General features: G+C 43.1%; 1 protein-coding gene across 1 annotated transcript in view; it reads right to left on the bottom strand.

The window, feature by feature from the left end:
• LOC126284439 (T-box transcription factor TBX15-like) overlaps nucleotides 1-17,783 on the bottom strand; it is a 376,832-nt gene that overhangs the window by 184,106 nt on the left and 174,943 nt on the right. The window contains exon 2 of the mRNA XM_049983360.1: nucleotides 13,485-13,722. Within this exon, the coding sequence (XP_049839317.1) occupies nucleotides 13,485-13,722 (238 nt within the window). The remainder of the gene's footprint in view (nucleotides 1-13,484; nucleotides 13,723-17,783) is intronic.

Genomic DNA, 17,783 nt, shown 5'->3' with positions numbered 1-17,783 from the left:
ATTCACGAAAAGAACGCCTCCTTTCCTCCAGAGACTCCCACCCGAGTTCCTGAAGCATTTCCGTAACACTCGCGTGACGATCAAACCTACCAATAACAAATTCAGCAGCCCGCCTGTTGTGTGCGTACTTTAAGACCTTCGGTACACACACCATCAGATTATTTGACTTGTCGCTCTAACGAAGTAGGCGAGCGTCAGCAATATGTCTCGTGGTCTTATCGTGGCGTGTTTATCTTCTGCCGTTAGGTCAGACGATAGAAATGCCACTTGCACGCTTAGAGTAGCAGATTGACGGTGACCAACTTTAAACAGAGCTTGATTAATTTTCACACACATTTATTAAAATAATAAAGTAGCATAGAAAGTACCTAACTTGATTCTAGATGCTGTTTACAATTGACAATCTGAAGTTCCTTTGGTCTTGGTACGTTAATCTTATTCTCACATATCTCTGATACTTAACAAAGTGTCTATATATTTTTCTTCATGGCTATGTACAGGAATATGATAATCTTATTAGGCGCAGACTGAAACTTGACTATAGACTGGTACAGACTAACGCAGACAAATGCAGACAAATGCAGCCTGACTAATCGGAGGTCTGTACACTCGTTATAATACCTCGCGCGTTCATGTATCACTGCACGAGTGTGATCCGCGAGGAGAAAAGGTTCTACGTTAGCAGCAGTCTCATTGGCTGCGTTACATATTAATACGCGGATCGGCGGAAACAGAATTTGGTCCGTTTCTAAGACAGCGCCATCTCGTAGTGCGGAGATGGACGAGCGCTGCGCCTGCGCTGTTGTGCTTAGCGGGGCGCGCTCTATTGGGAAAGTTGTGTAAGCGTTGACGACGCAGAACTATGTACACAACACCGCCTCTGAATTGCTTCTATGTTCTTCCTCAATCCGACTAGATAGGAATCCCAAACGCTCGAGCAGTACTCAAGAATAGGTCGTATTAGTGTTGATCTCCTTTACAGATGAACCACATCTTCCCAAAATTCTACCAATGAACCGAAGACGACTATTCGCCTTCCCCACAATTACCATTACATGCTTGTCCCGCTCTGCAATGTTACGCCCAAATATTTAATCGACGTGACTGTGTCAAGCGCTACACTACTAATGGAGTATTCAAACATTACGGGATTCTTTTTCCTATTCATCTGAATTAATTTACATTTATCTATATTTAGAGTTAGCTGCCATTCTTTACACCAATCACAAATGCAGTCCAAGTCATCCTTTATCCTCCTACAGTCACTCAACGACGACACCTTCCCGTACACCACAGCATCAGCAGCAAACAGCCGCACCTATTCAAAAGATCATTTATGTAGATAGGAAACAACAGCGGACCTACCACACTTCCCTGTTGCACTCCAGATGATACCCTCACCTCCGATTAACACTCACCATCGAGGACAACGTACTGGGTTGTATTACTTAAGAAGTCTTCGAGCCACTAACATACTTGGGAACCAATCCCATATGCTCGTAGATTAGTTAGGAGTCTGCAGTGAGGCACCGAGTCAAACGCTTTCCGGAAGTCAAGGAATATGGCATCCGACTGATACCCTTCATCCATGGTTCACAAGATCATGTGAAAAAAGAGCGAGTTGCGTTTCGCAGGAGCAAGGCTTTCTAAAGCCGCACTGATGCATGGACAGCAACTTCTCTGTCTCAAGGACATTAATTATATTCGAACTGCGAATATGTTCGAGATCATTCAACAAACCGATGTTAAGGATATTGGTCTGTAATTTTAAGGATCCGTTCTTCTACCCTTCTTACATACAGGCGTCACCTGCCCTTTTTTCCAGTCGCTCGAGACTTTACGTTGGGGAAGAGATTCGCGATAAATACAAGCTAAGCAAGAAGCTAATGCGGTAGAGCACTCTTTGTAAAACCGAATTGGAATCCCATCAGGCCCTGGTGTCATTGATTGTCACCAGACAACGAAATGAAGCGCCAGACACACAAGTGCCCGTCAAGGGTCGGTATTAGGGCAACTTTTATTACGTTGCTGCGTAAGTTCGTAGCGTTCTTTTTTTGCATGTGTTATTCCAGGTGCTATGGGTTTATTTATCGATTGTCATTTTTTGTTTATAGTTCACTGTTGCTACTTGAGTTTACGTATCGCCTTTTGGGCTCTTGGGGGTAGTGAGTGGAGCTGTGGACGTTACAAAATGAAGTGCCGAGTGGAGAACTCGGAACTTTTCCGCCGCATCCTTCTGTTTAATTTGAGTAGAGGCGCAAGAGCAGCGGATGCTGCGAGAGACATTTACGCCGTGTAAGGGGTAGTGACACCGGACAGGACACGGCAAGAAAATGATTTTCTCATTTTAAGGAGCATCGTTTTGACACTGATGACTCTCCACGTTGAGGAAGACCTCCGGGGTCTGATGAGGATCGTTTAAACGAATTAACCAAATGGTTCAAATGGCTCTGAGCACTATGGGTCGTAACTTCTGAGGTCATCAGTCGCCTAGAACTTAGAACTATTTAAACCTAATCAACCTAAGGACATCACACACATCCATGCCCGAGGCAGGATTCCAACCTGCGACCATAGTGGCCACTCGGCTCCAGACTGTAGCGCCTAGAGCCGCACGGCCACTCCGGCCGGCAAACGAATTAATCCCCAGCGATCCAGAGCAGTATATTCGGGAACTGGCAAACGTGATAAACTGAGATCATTGCACCGTCGTGCAACATTTGCATCCAATGGGAAACCTTTCAAAGTCGGGGATGTGGGTACCTCGTGCCCCCTTGCCACGATCACAAAAATCAGCAGGTGACCATACCTGCATCTCTGCTTGCTTGTCACCAATTCCCTCCTAAACGACACAATTCCTATCCTGTATCGTTATTGGTGACGAGAAGTGGTGTCTTTAACTCGACATAAGAAAAAAAAAGAATGGCTGAGCCCAAACAAAACAGCAATTCCTCGTACAAAGACTCCCCGCATCCACGAAAGACAGTGTTATACATCTGGTGGAACAGCGACGGCATGGTGTACTGAGAATTCCTTCACTGACGTGTAACCGTGACTGCTGACTTTTAGCCGGCCGCGGTGGTCTCGCGGTTCTAGGTGCGCAGTCCGGAACCGTGCGACTGCTACGGTCGCAGGTTCGAATCCTGTCTCGGGCATGGATGTGTGTGATGTCCTTAGGTTAGTTAGGTTTAAGTAGTTCTAAGTTCTAGGGGACTAATGACCACAGCAGTTGAGTCCCATAGTGCTCAGAGCCATTTGAACCATTTGCTGACTTTTATTATCACCAACTGAGACCTCTCGCAGACCTAATCGCGCAACAGCGATCAGGAAGCCTCCATGAAGTGACCCTGCTCGACGGTAACGACCGCCTGCATTCTGTTACACTGACAAAAAGAAGCACTATTCAGCAGTTAGAGTGAGAAGTCATTCCTCACCGTCCTCATTTACCTAACCTTGTGGTCTTACGTTTTCACCTTTTCCCCTCTCTATCGAAGAAACTTCAACGGACTTCTTTTCCGAATGAAAATGCGCTCCGTTCGATGAGTTCTTTTCTCCAAAACCACGTGCTTTCTGCAGTAGAAGAATCGAAAACTTACCCCAGCATTGGCAGACCGTTGTAAATAATGAAAGAGAATATATTATTGATGAATAAAGTCTCTGTTATATGTATCGTTTTCTATTAAACTCACGGAGAAACCCTCCGAACATTTGCAGCAAACTAATACGTGATCTATACAATGTGATCAAAAGAAGATCTCCAGCTCGTCAGTGAGTATGTACGTTGGAAAAGAGGACTCTATGGTAGTGGGAAAACCTGAAAACAAGAGACTCGAAGCGTTTCGGATGTGGTGCAAGGAAAGAAAGTTGCAAAACGAGCCGAGTAATAAGGAATGAAGAGCTTCTGTATAGAATCGAAGATGAAAACAATGGTTCAAATGGCTCTAAGCACTATGGGATGAGGTCATCAGTCCCCCTAGACTTAGAACTACTTAAACCTAAGGACATCACACACATCCATGGCCGAGGCAGGATTCGAACCTGCGACCGTAGCGGCAGCGTGGTTCCAGACTGAGGCACGTAGAACCGCTCGGCCACGAAAGGAACATAATGAAAACATCTACCAAAAGAAAGGACAGGACGGTAGGACGTGTGTTACGACTTCGGGGAATAAGTCCCATGGCGCTAGAGGGAGCTGTAATGGGTGAAAACTGTAGCGGAAGGCAAAGATTGGAATATATCGAACAAATGATTGAGGACATGAGATGCAACTGCTACTCTGAGATGAAGATGTTGGTACGTGAGAGGAATTCGTAGTGGGCTGCATCGGGTTAGTCACGAGACGATAGACTCAAAAATATAAAATAATAAAAAAAATAAAAAATTAAAAAAGACATTGTCTCAGCGATGTGCGCGAAAACGCGAAACGACGTACAGATAGTGCTCAAAGTATTCGGAAAGTTATAGACCGCTACCATTTTTCGTGGACTTCAGTACTTACGCAAACTATACGACTAGTCAGACAAACTTACAACTTATCTCAAGCAGATAACGCTGTCGATGATCACGTCATAAAGATTTCATGCAGCTACTTCCTCTAAACAGGACATGTTGGTTACAGATGTCTCAGAAGTGAAACAAGCTGAAAGTGGTTGTAACTCTGGAAACACCACACTGTACTTCCTCCTTCGACCTTGGCCGTCAGAGCTACACAGCGAATGTCGTCGACCGAATGTGGTAAACTATCTCTCGTGCGTGTTTGCGGTGTACTGGCAACACCAAATCGGAAATATCCCATGCCGTTACCTGTTCTAATATCCACGCGTTGCTGCCTGCTCTGCAGGCAGAAAGATTTAACATTTGTGACAGTCCTATCATATCATCCGTACATGCGCCATTTGTATATTCTCCTGCAAGGTGACAACGTCACGATGATGTCGTATAAATATTTGCTGACTGGTAGAATTAAAGCTGCAAGTAGGATAAGCATTCTATTAACATTCTTGGAAGTGTTCCATGTAAGCATGGGCGGCCACGCCATACTCCAGCGCGCCTCTGAATGGACTAATAGCTCGTAAGCGGCGAGATCAGTGAATTATACTGTTGTACGTCAGTCATATAACAGTACTCTTTTAACTCTGACTTAATACTATTTGTTGCGGCAGGTCCAATTATTAATTGAATTTGTTGTTATTATTATTGTAATTGCTGTAGTCTTCAGTCAGAAGAGTGGTTTGATGCGGTTGTCCATGATACTCTATACTGTGCAATCCTCTTCATCTCCAAATAGCTACATGCTTCTGACTCTGGTTACAGTATTCATCTCTTGGTCTTTCTCCATAATTTGTACCCCCCACACTTCCCTCCACTACTGAATTGGTGATGCTTTGACGTCTCAGAATATTTCCTATTAACAGATCGCTTCTTCTAGTCAGGTTGCGCTACAAATTTCTTTTCTACCCGATTCTATCCAGTATCTCCTCAATAGTTACGTCATCTACCCGCCTTATCTTCAGCATTATTCTGTAGCACCACATCCCAAAAGCTTCTGTTCTTTTCTTGTCTAAACTGTTTACCATCCATGCTTCACTTCCATACGTGGCTACACTCTAGACAAATATTTTCATAAAAAGAATTCCTAACACTTAAATCTATAGACGATGTTACTAAATTTCTCTTTTTCAGAAACACTTTTCTTGCCATTGCCAGTATACATTTTATATGCTCTCTACTCTGGAGCCGGCCGTGGTGGCCGAGCGGTTCTAGGCGCTACATTCTGGAACCGCGCGACCGCTACGGTCGCAGGTTCGAATCCTGCCTCGGGCATGGATGTGTGTGATGTCCTTAGGTTAGTTAGGTTTTAGTAGTTCTAAGTTCTAGGGGACTGATGACCTCAGAAGTTACGACCCATAGTGCTCAGAGCCATTTGAACCATTTTTGAACCTCTACTCTGAACGTCATCAATTATTTTGCTGCCTAAATAGCAAAATTCATCTTCTACTTTAAGTGTCTCGTTCCCTAATCTAATTCCCCCAGCATCACCTGATTTAATTGTACTACATTCCATTATTATTGTTGCATTTTTGTTGATGTTCATCTTACATCCTCTTTTCAAAACGTTGTCCATTCCGTTCAACTGCTCTTCCAAGTCATCGGCAAACCTCAAAGTTTTTATTTCTTCTGCATGGTATTTAATTCCTATTCCAAATTTCTGTTTAGTCACCTTTCCTGCTCATTCAGTTTACGGATTGAACGACGTCGGGGATAGGCTACAACACTATCTCACTCCCTTCTCAACCACTGCTTCCCTTTCATGCTCGTAGACTCTTTATAACTGCCAACTGATTTCTGTATAAGTTAGATTCTCTGCTGCGTTTCGCCCCTTTGCTGCCCTTCCTTCCCTGTAATTTAGTCCTGATGCCTTCAGAATTTCAGAGTGTATTCTGTCAACATTTTCAAAAGCTTTCTGTAAATCTACAAATGGTATGAAGGTAGGTTTGCCTTTCAGTAACCTATCTTCTAAAATAAGCTGTACGGTCAGTACTGCCTTTCGTGGTCCTTCATCCGGAATCAAAACTGATGTTCCCCGAGGTTGGCTGCTATCAGCTTTTCCATTCTTCTGTAAATAATACGTCTTAGTATTTTGAAACCATGACTTATTAAATTGATAATTCGGTAATATTAGCACCTCTCAGCACATGCTTTCTTTGGGATTGAAAGTATTATTAATACTGAGTAAATCACTTGAAATATGTCTACGGATTATGAGGCACATTGCGTGTATTTCCTGTTTCAGAATGTATACTTTCCATTCATTCAACGAATATTAGGTACTGGAAAAAATTACTTACTCTTTGAAAGTGCTATTTGCTCTTGGGCCTTTGAAAAGAAAACACCCTCCCTCGGGCATAGATGTGTGTGTTGTTCTTAGCACAAGTTAGTTTAAGTAATGTGTAAGTCTAGGGACCGATGACGTAAGTAGTTTGGTCCCTTAGGAATTCGCACACATTTCAACTAAAATCATAATAGGAATTACGTGATTTATGCATTCAAATGCACATTTAGGCCACACAAAAAGACTTTCAGATGGACCGTTCATCCTAGGGAGAACTGTATTACTTGTCAAGGGCTCGGGAATGGGACACTGGGACAGTTATCAGTTAAACCCAAACCCTTCAAGCCCGCAACTGAAATGAGGAAATCTAGGGGGGGGGGGGCAAAAAGTCAGTATAAATTTGAAAACTGAATAAATCACGGAATAATGCAGATAGAGAAGTACAAATTGACACACATGCTTGGAATGACATGGGGTTTTATTAGAACCAAAAAAATACAAATCTTCAAACAATGTCCGACAGATGGCGCTTCATCTGATCAGAATAGCAATAATTACCATAACAAAGTAAGACAAAGCATAGATGATGTTCTTAACAGGAAATGTTCAATATGTCCACCATCATTCCTCGACAACAGCTGTAGTCGAGAAAGAATGTGTGAACAGCATTGTAAAGCATGTCCGGAGTTATGGTGAGGCATTGGCGTCGGATGTTGTCTTTCAGCATCCCTAGAGATGTCGGTCGATCACGATACACTTGCTACTTCAGGTAACTCCAAAGCCAATAATCGCACGGACTGAGGTCTGGGGACATGGGAGGCCAAGCATGACGAAAGTGGTGGCTGAACACACGATCATCAACAAACGACGCTCGCAAGAGATCTTTACGCGTCTAGCAATATGGGGTGTTTTGTTTGGTTCTAATAAAAACCACGCCATTGCAAGTGTGTGTATCAAGTTTTAACACACTATCTACATTATTCCGTGGTTTATTAAGTTTTCAAATTCATACTGACTTTTTGATCACCCAGTATATCACCAAAACACCTATTGCTGTCGCTCTTTTCTGTTGGGGGTTGGCTATCAAACGGTTTACACAGGAACCAACATTTTATTTTGAATATTTCATATACTATAATTATTGGAAAAATCTGAAAATTTAAAATTCCTTCATAATCTACTCATAAAGATAATATTCAATTAAACGTTTAACAATAAGGCAACAAGATTTAATACTCCTGCAGATTTACATTTATATTATATCATTGTTTTACGATGCACACTCAGATTATTAATCATTTCATCGGCTGATACTGGCTAGCACAACGTGCTAAATTTTTTTGTGGTACTGCCTGGGTGTTAATTATGACTGAGGACTGACAGAAGAGGCAGAAAGGGTTACAAATTCCTCAGAAGCTACTGTCAGCTAAAGAGGAGCTGGGAAAAGACTTGTGTTCTGCATGGATGGACGTTTACTGCCCTGGCAGGCGGCAGAACCTCTGTAGCGCGGACAGAGCGAGTGGGAGGTTGATCTCTGGTGGGGCGATAAAATTTCAGCATAGTGTAATTGGAGAAAGAACATTGGGGGCGGAACAAGGTGAAAAGACATCCAGTTTAGTGCGATGGAATGAGCGGGGTCACGAACGATGGTTGCAAGCTGACCTTCGAGGAATCCTCTCACAAGGAGTTCCGAGACACGCTTCCCGCCTACAAAGCACAAACGTGTTTTTGATTGGCGGAGTGCTAAGGATGTGGGAGGGTAAATGGAAGCGTTCGGAAGATCTTCGGAGGACTTCTCTCCGGGGATCGATCGAGAACACATCCCTGCTAGGATCGATCGCAGATAGTCGCCTCCGGGGACGGAACTAGACAACCACAGTGGAGAATCTGGCGGTTAGATTTCGAGAAATGTTGTTTTCGACATAGGGTGCTGAATCCTGCCTAGTCGTAAATTGAGGGATGTCTAGGAAACCAGCTTTCTTGGATCGCTAGACAACAATTCAAGCAAATCGTATTAACGAATTTAATTACGAAAAGAAATTGACAATATTTAATTTTGCGTTAATCAGATGTGTGGCAAGGAAAGAGCGACAGACAAAATAAGAAATCTCTTCAGTATAACAATTCCAAGTTTGAGATACATAGAATGTACGAGCAAAGTAATGAGCTTTGAAGCTTTTATCTAATTGTTAGTCTTCAAGCCGCTGTAGAACTGAGCCGGGGCAATCTGGCGCGGCGCGGCGCTTATTTTCTCTTCGCACAGAGACCGCTGATGACGCGTTGTCGTCCTGGAGAGGGGTCGCTCAGCGTATGATTGGCTGACGTCTTTACAGCCCTCTCCGCTCTCTTTCCCAACTGGAGTGCCGGAGCTTGACTTTACGCCGTAACACAGGGAGTACGTGAAGTCCTTTCTCCATGACAGACTTCTTATTCTGTTTACTCGAGAGACGATTTTTTACCTCTCTGTGCAGTGTGACAAACATTGAAGTTCTTAGAATGAGATTTTCACTCTGCAGCGTAGTATGCGCTGATATGAAACTTCCTGGCAGTTTAAAACTGTGGGACGGACCGAGGCTCGAGCTCGGGACCATTGCCGTTTGAGGACAAGTGCTCTACCATTTCAGTTACCCAAGCACGACTCACGACCAGTCTTCACAGCTTCAGTTCTGCCAGTATCTCGTCTCCTCCTTCCAAACTTCACAGAAGCTCTTCTGGAAACATCCCCCAGCCTGTGGCTAAGCCATGTCTCCGCAATATCCTTTCTTCCAGGAGTGTCAGTTCTGCAAGGTTCGCAGAAGATCTTCTGTGAAGTTTGGAAAGTAGGAGAGGAGGTAGTGGCAGAAATGAAGCTGTGAAGACAAGTAGTGAGTCGTGCTCAAATGGTACAGCACTTGCCCGCGAAAGCCAATGGTCGCACACAGTTTTAAACTGCAAGGAAGTTTCATTGAAGTTCTTCTTTACGAGAAGATACTTGATTCGAATTTTTGTTCCTGGCTGGTGAGCCAACAGAAATCTGGGCTAGTGTTCTATTTTGTACCTAGGTAATTTCAGCGCTAGGAGTTTGCGGTTGGCATGCTGCGTCCACAGGGAACGGCATGAATGTCACGTACGTACGTCATCTGCACAGCTGCCAACGTCCCAGAGGACAGACGATCGGACCATCGGTGCAGCACAGCTGCTATCAGTACTCCAGTACGTGATACGCGCACTCCGGTTCGGCGGACAGGGAAATGCTCGCAGAAAATATGTTGCGTTCCATTTACTTGTCTACTAAGCATTTTCTGAAAGTGCCAGTCAAGGCGGAAGTCTTCTGTTTCTCGCCGCTGAACAGTTACAACCAACTATGTGTCCGTCTAATAATGGGCAGCGAGATCTAAAGAAAATCGCACATACTGCATTTTCTGCCAGTCTCGAAATTACATGTAGGGTATAATCCAATATTATATCTTCATATTTACACAATATTTTGTTGCCTACATGTGTTTTCAGAATAAATTATAGTACCCACGTTGTGATTCACTCTAGTAGCATCCCGATAGGAATCACTGGTTTGGTGTGCTACACTGACGTGAAGTATAATCACGACATTATACTTCGTTTTATGTAAATCTCTAGGTTTAGGCTGTCAGTGACAGGGTCATACTAATCATTTCTAGGAGTGAGAATTGCAGCCGGCCGTGGTGGTCTCGCGGTTCTAGGCGCGCAGTCCGGACCTGTGCGACTGCTACGGTCGCAGGTTCGAATCCTGCCTCGGGCATGGATGTGTGTGATGTCCTTAGGTTAGTTAGGTTTAAGTAGTTCTAAGATCTAGGGGACTGATGACCACAGCAGTTGAGTCCCATAGTGCTCAGAGCCATTTGAACCATTTGAGAATTGCACTGTGGAGACAACATTAGCCAACCACACATACACACGCCATATGTTAGTTTACAGACATTATGTCGATTTAACACCTTCAACTTTCATAGTCCTGTCTTCTTCAGTTGCATGTAATATTACGTTATTTGATAATTTCTACTTTTTGTATCGTCTGACTACAATCGTCCGCGCATCCAGTAAGTGCAGGTCAAAATATGACTACACAATAGCATAAACCAACCACCAGAACTCTTTATAACCTATATGTACATTGCCCAAAATGTAAACTAAATAGTAAAAATATGTACATATTCCAGGCCACTGAAAATGCCTTGCGCAGAATAAAGGCGAAACGCGTATGGCACGAAAATTGTGTTTCGTTCAGTTGTAGTCAGCCGGTCCAAAAAGTAAAAATTATCAATATACCGTAAAATTATGTCACTTATTAAAGTTAGTATCTCTATATATGTCTTGACGCAGTGCAACTCACGATACACAAATTACCCAAAATATTGTTGAGTACATACATGAAATAGCTGCTTACAATAATTAATCTTTGTTTACGAAAGACTTGACAGACTGTTCCGACATAATCGCCATTTTCAAGTACCTGCAAATACAATTTTGGTGAGAAGGGGTATGAATGCCAATGTCATTCGTATTAAAGTACTCACGTCTAGATTGATATGACGTCCATATTGCGTCGTTAGTGGACTGTATTGTAACTGTCACCGGTTTATACCCAAAATATGTTCATCCACCATCTGAGAATCAGAGCATTTAGCGTCTTCCACCAAACTTCATACGTAACTTTAATCCTTTTCTAAACATTTTCTCGCTCACACTGTCCACAAAATAATGAAAGAAAATAAGTTTATCGATTACTACATTTTCGATGTTCATGCAATAAAACCTCAGCATCTGATACGATGTTTAAATTTATAGCTTCTTTCCTACTAACTCTATTCGCAACATCTTTTGCAGACAGTATCTGAATGAACGTGCAAGACTATATGATTTTATTATGACCGATGGTTCCGGAGATATGACGTCTTAAATATTGAAGTAAGTAAAAAGTAAAACTATAAACTGTGAACAAGCCTTTGAAGGCCCAACAGTACCGACCGGTCGCCGTGTCATCCTCAGTCGATAGGCGTCATTGGATGCGGATATGGAGGGTCATGTGGTCAGCACATCGCTCTGCCGGCAGTATGTCAATTTCCAAGACCGCAGCCACTATTTCTCAATCAAGTAGCTCCTCAGTTTGCCTCACAAGGGCTGAGTGCACCCCGCTTGCCAACAGCGCGCGGCAGACTGGATGGTCACCCATCCAAGTGCCAGACCAGCCCGACAGCGGTTAACTTCGGTGATCTGACGGGAAGCGGTGTTACCACTTCGGCAAGGCCGTTGGTTAATAAGTAAAAAGTAGATTAAAAAAAAAAAACCGGAGCTGTTTATGCAAGGAAGCTTGATTCTTAGAATAGGGGATGAGTGGGTTACTGGTTACTGACTAAATTGTTGGCGAAACAAGAAAATGAAAGAGGAATTTTTGTCTGTAAATTATCCATCTCTATTGTAGCTATCATTTAAGTAGTGGAAAATATGTAGAGAATGAGTGCAACACATGACGTAATTACGCGGATGATCCCAGTTCTTTGAAATTCACGCTTACCTGACTGTAACCGATTTCTGTTTCAAGACTTATTCTGCAGCAACCCCCAGGTACGTTTAAGGACGATATAATTCTGTTGGAGGATAATGTCCCTCCTCTTACTGCCAAGGTTATCTGGACTACACTGCAGAAGTTTCTCTATGAAGCCCTTACACATCCTCCATACGCTCTCCACCTCTTCCCACGTGATTTACGTATGTTAGGAGCTCTGAAGAAATACATCGTCAATTTTCTTCGGACAAAGAGCTGCACGCCTGGGTGCAATCATAGTTCCGCACGCAGTCACAAACAATTTTCCATGGAGGCAATGACCGAATTCTCTCACAGTCAGATAAATGTATTAACAGTTATGGCGATTTCTTTTGAAATAATAAATAGTTTACTTACTTTTCTCATCTCTCTCGTTTTCATTTGACTGCCCCACTGCAAAGAGGCTGACGTGTGCATAAATTTCTCCTTTCCTTAAGAGACGATAGTTTTAAAATTCCTAACTTCTACCAACGCACTGATGCACCTTCTGTACGGACATCGGTTCTATTCCGGATACGCACACAGCATAAATGGGCCAAACAATGGTCTCCGTAATTAAGGAAGCATCTGTGAAGAGGCCCAGTTTACACCAAAGAGCGGGGTGAGCGCCTTCCGGCCTACAGGGATAGAAAGTGCGGCTGAGGAACTGTGTCAACGGGTGCACATTAGGCCATGTAGCACAACCTGTATCCAGTACACCCCCGGAAACGTTCCTAAAGGGACGAAAGGTAGCTACCCTTTAGGAAAGCAGAGGTCAGACGTGCCACAGCATCCTAACTCTCAACGAAACAAACGGACCTGTAATGAACACCCTGGGACCGACAAGCTATAAAACCAAGGGAAATTTAGGGATACATGGGCAAACCTGCGTTCGACAGCCGGCATGTCTGGACAACCTTTTCGTACTTGACAACGTGAATACGATCCGTGCTACAGGTCTACACTCACTGCCAGGACTCTACTGAAAAGTTAGATAAACGCGCAAAGTGGTATGTCAGCGATCGGGCAGGTTGTGCGTTCTTAGATTTCACTTTTGGATGCAAGGTGTGTGCTTGTCACACGCAAGTGGCGCTGTCCAGCCGGGATTCCTACCTGCCGGCCTTGGTGATGATCATCTCGGTGCCGAGCGCGTGGAACCTCCGCCAGAGGTCTCTGGAGCACAGCTCGACGCGCAGCTCGGACCGCCGCTGCTGCCGAGTGCCCTGTTGAGGAGTCTGCGCCTGAGGGCCCGCCACCGCCGGCTGTTGAGGTTGAGGTAGAGGCTGCGGTTGAGGCTGAGGCTGGTGTTGAGGCTGCGGCGCCTGGCCCACGTCCGCGCTCTCACCCTCATCTGCGGGAACACCCAATAAGCTCACACCACCCACTAAAAAACTGAATGGAACAAGCATCATTCTCAGAACGTACCAATGGTAGAATGTTTCATGTTCCTGGGGACCTGTTGAAGGAGACACTTGAGCGCAAAGCAAATGACAGGTTTTGATTTGTTGATTTGCTGAAGACCGGAACGATGCAGCTCTCCATGCAAGGCAGTCCTGTACAAGCCTCTTCATCTCCAAACAATTACTGCAACCTAATCCATTTGAACCTCATTACTGTATTCCTTATTGCACTCCATCCACAATTCTTACTTCCCTCCCTCCTCCAATTTCCCACCAATAATACCATATCGACAATTCCCTGATACCTCAGAATGAATCCTATCAAATGGTTCAAATGGCTCTGAACACTATGGGACTCAACTGCTTTGGTCATCAGTCCCCTAGAACTTAGAACTACTTATACCTAACTAACCTAAGGACATCACACACACCCATGCCCGAGGCAGGATTCGAACCTGAGACCGTAGCAAATGAATCCTATCAACCACTGTCTCCATCTCGTCAGGTTGCGCCGAAATTTCTTTTACCCTTAATTCGATTGATTAGCTTCTCATTAGTTTTCCGATCTATCCATATACTTTTAAACAATATACTGCAGCACAGAACTGTTTATCGTTCAAATGTCAGTTTCATACGATTCTACACTATAGACTAACACCTTCAGAAGACTTCCTAATACTTAAACCTACATTCGATGTTAACAAATTCTTTTTTTATAGAAACATTTTTCTTACCATTGCCAGCCTCAGTTTTATATCCACTCTGCTTCGGCGATCATCAGTTATTTCGCTGCTCCAATTTCAGTGCCCTATTTCCTAATCTAATTCCCTCAGCATCGCCTGGTTCAATTCGACTAAATCCCATTATCCTTATTTTACTGCTTTTGATGCCCATCTTATAACCTCTTTTAAGACACTACCTGTTCTGATAATCAGATCTTCAAATTTCTCTGCTGCGTCTTATAGAATTACAGTGTCATCGGCAAACCTTTTTATTTCACCTTAGTGAACTTCAATTCCTTCAACAAATTTTTCTTCCATTTCGTTCACTATTTGATCAATATATAGATTGACTAACAACTGGGACAGTCGACAGCCCTGTCTCAACCGTTGCCTCCTGTTCATGTCCTCCGAGGCTTACAGTTGCAGTGTTGTTTCTGTACTTTCGCTCTCTGCTGTCTTTAGAGTTTCAAGGACTGTAGCTCAGTCGACATTCTAAGAAGCTTCTTCTAAAACTAGAAATCCTATAGGCGTACGTTCGATTTTCTTTAACCTATCTTCTACGATAAGTAGTAGCGTAAGTGTTGCTTCACACGTTCCTTCATTTCTCTGGAACCCAGTGGTTCACATGTTCATTTCTCTGGAAACCAATGGTTCATATGTTCCTTAATTTCTCTGGGACCCAAACTGATCTTCCTTGAGTTCGGATTTTGATTTATTTATACGGTAGTCGGAAACTGCTGCTTTTCTGAGAAAGTAAATGAGTAAATGAACATGCTGCTGCTACTACTACTGATTGCGTGTGTTGGATACTTGTAGGGAACAAGCATACAAAGAAGGACAGCCCTAATTGTCAGTAGCTTCCTTTGACTATCGGAAAAGTGTAATAGAAATTCAGCAAAATCTGCTTAGGCAGACATCAAGATAAAATTTTTTCGAGAATTCATGGTTAGAACAATTGAAGATTCAATTTTGTGGGCGATAATCTACTAGTGTCCTTAGTTCCCTACATACTGCTGACATTAGGAAGATGAAGATAAAAGCGACGTTTCCGTAGCTCTCAATACAAGAGAGAAAAGAGAGGGAAAGTCACCCATAGGACATCCACTTCTGGGTAAAGGCCTCCACTACACCTAGCCATGAACTGCAGTCTTGATCTGTAAGCATTCAGGTTGTTCTTGCATTTTTAATGTCGTCTACCTAGCTCCACATTATGAAATTTTCTCATTCACTTCAGCAAATAAGTTCCTTGATCTTGCTACACTCATCTGTTTTGCTACTAATTGGCCAACATGAAACTGGCCCAGAAATGCGCCTTAATATAGACATCCCAGATCACATCACCCTTACGCAGGGCGGATACTGCCTGCCTTAAGGAGCGTGAAACATTTTCTTGGTCGTCTGTATTTTGGACAACTTGTATATACGCACTCCTCCATTTTGTTTTCATTGCAATGAAAATAACATCTGTTCCTTAATCTATTTTTCCCGTGTCTCTCCCAGCAATCTGCAACGTGTGTCTAGCCGCAACTTGCTTATTAAGTCTCAGTTCTTGAATGGTTTTAACATTGAAAGTTCACGCATCACTGTTATGAATCAAAACTACTCATTTACGCTGACTAGAAATTTTCTTTCAGCTCCGATGGAAGCTCTGTTTTGAAAACTGTTCAGTTAACCTTCCAGGCTAATTCTGCTCTCCCGTTTATTTCTTTCGCTATCCATCTAGTGGTCGTCTTCAACTGACTAAAATACTAAAACTTATCTACTGGTTCTATGTCTTTAGTGTTTATCTGGACTATTGTCTTGTCGACATGTCGATCGCATATTATTTTAAGTTTTATGGTAACTGTTTTTCAAGTTTAGTTTCCAGTTTTCTCTACTGATATCATCTCTCAGGTTTTATGGCGTGGACATGGAACACTTAGAAGCAAAGTCACTAGAATTCGCCAAGTTCAAATCAACGTATTTCTATCGATACTCAACAACACCCGTCTGTGGCACGACCAGATGGAACAGAAAAACTCGAGTCACTGGATCGCTTAAACTCTATTCATTATAACATAAAATTGCCGACGGAACTCAACTCTGTGTAATGCGTGGAACCTAACAGCTCTATGTGTATACAAATAGCGCTCTGGAGGGAAAGCAATGAAAGACGTTGTAAATGATATTTTCTAAAGAATTATAAAGTGGTTCTAAGAAAATGGATTCTTCCCATTTTTTAAAAAAAAACATACTGCATTTACTTCTGTAAAAAAAAAAAAAAATAATCACACCAAGAATTACTGTAGCACACAAGCATAAGCCAGGAGATAGGGCAGAACGCTCCAAATTTTTTGCGGATGCGTATTGTTGTTGTTGTTGATGATGATGATGATTGGTTCGTGGGGCGCTCAACTGCGCGGTCATCAGCGCCCGTACAAAGTTTCAATTTTTGCACAGCCAAAGTTTTGTACACAGTCCGATCTAGCCACTGTCACGAATGATCATGATGATGATGATAACACAAGCACCCAGTCCCCGGGCAGAGAAAATCCCCAACTCGGCCGGGAATCGAACCTGGGACCCCGTGATCCAGAGGCAGCAACGCTAGCCACTAGACCACGAGCTGCGGACGTGCATACTGACGAAAAGTTGAACTGATAGACCCACAGCACTGTCCTTCTTGAACAGTTAAATTCAACTACTTTTGCTCTTCGTAGTAGACATTTTGATCACGCCTTCGCTAGTGGAATTCCTCATAAATAATCCATCGCAATTTGAGAAGAACATCCATGTCCGTATCTACAACACTAGAGAGAAAAACGACCTTTATCACCCATTATTAAAGATATCAGTGGCTCAGATAGGAGTTCAATATACAGCAGGAAAAATTTTGTTCATTTGCCCTATAACATAGGATATCTAAGATGTAGCAAAGTAAATTTTAAGTCACCTAAAATCATTTCTCCTCCATTAGTCCTATTCCGCGGACGAATTTCTATTTAAAAACTGATAGACTAATCTTTTTAAAGTTTGCTTCTAAGTAGCTGCGTATAAGTAGGACAAAAAAATAACGTTAACACTAATCATATTACAGATAGTGTAAAATGACTCGTTCTCCATAATTTCGGTAAGAGAACCGTTCAAACGATATATGGAACAGGTAACTAACAACTACTGTAGGGGTGGCTGTCTCTGGAGTCAGCGACGCCTCATGCACTATGTAAGGTTTCGGAGGCTTCCAAAGTGCTCCTACAAAATCATATCCGCGTCCTCTAGATTTGTCCGTGACATCATCATGACGGCGTGAC

Source organism: Schistocerca gregaria, chromosome 8, assembly GCF_023897955.1.
Source record: "Schistocerca gregaria isolate iqSchGreg1 chromosome 8, iqSchGreg1.2, whole genome shotgun sequence".
NCBI lineage: Eukaryota > Metazoa > Arthropoda > Insecta > Orthoptera > Acrididae > Schistocerca > Schistocerca gregaria.
Note: the sequence above shows the minus strand (reverse complement) of the source record. Positions and strands in the feature narration are given on the sequence as shown.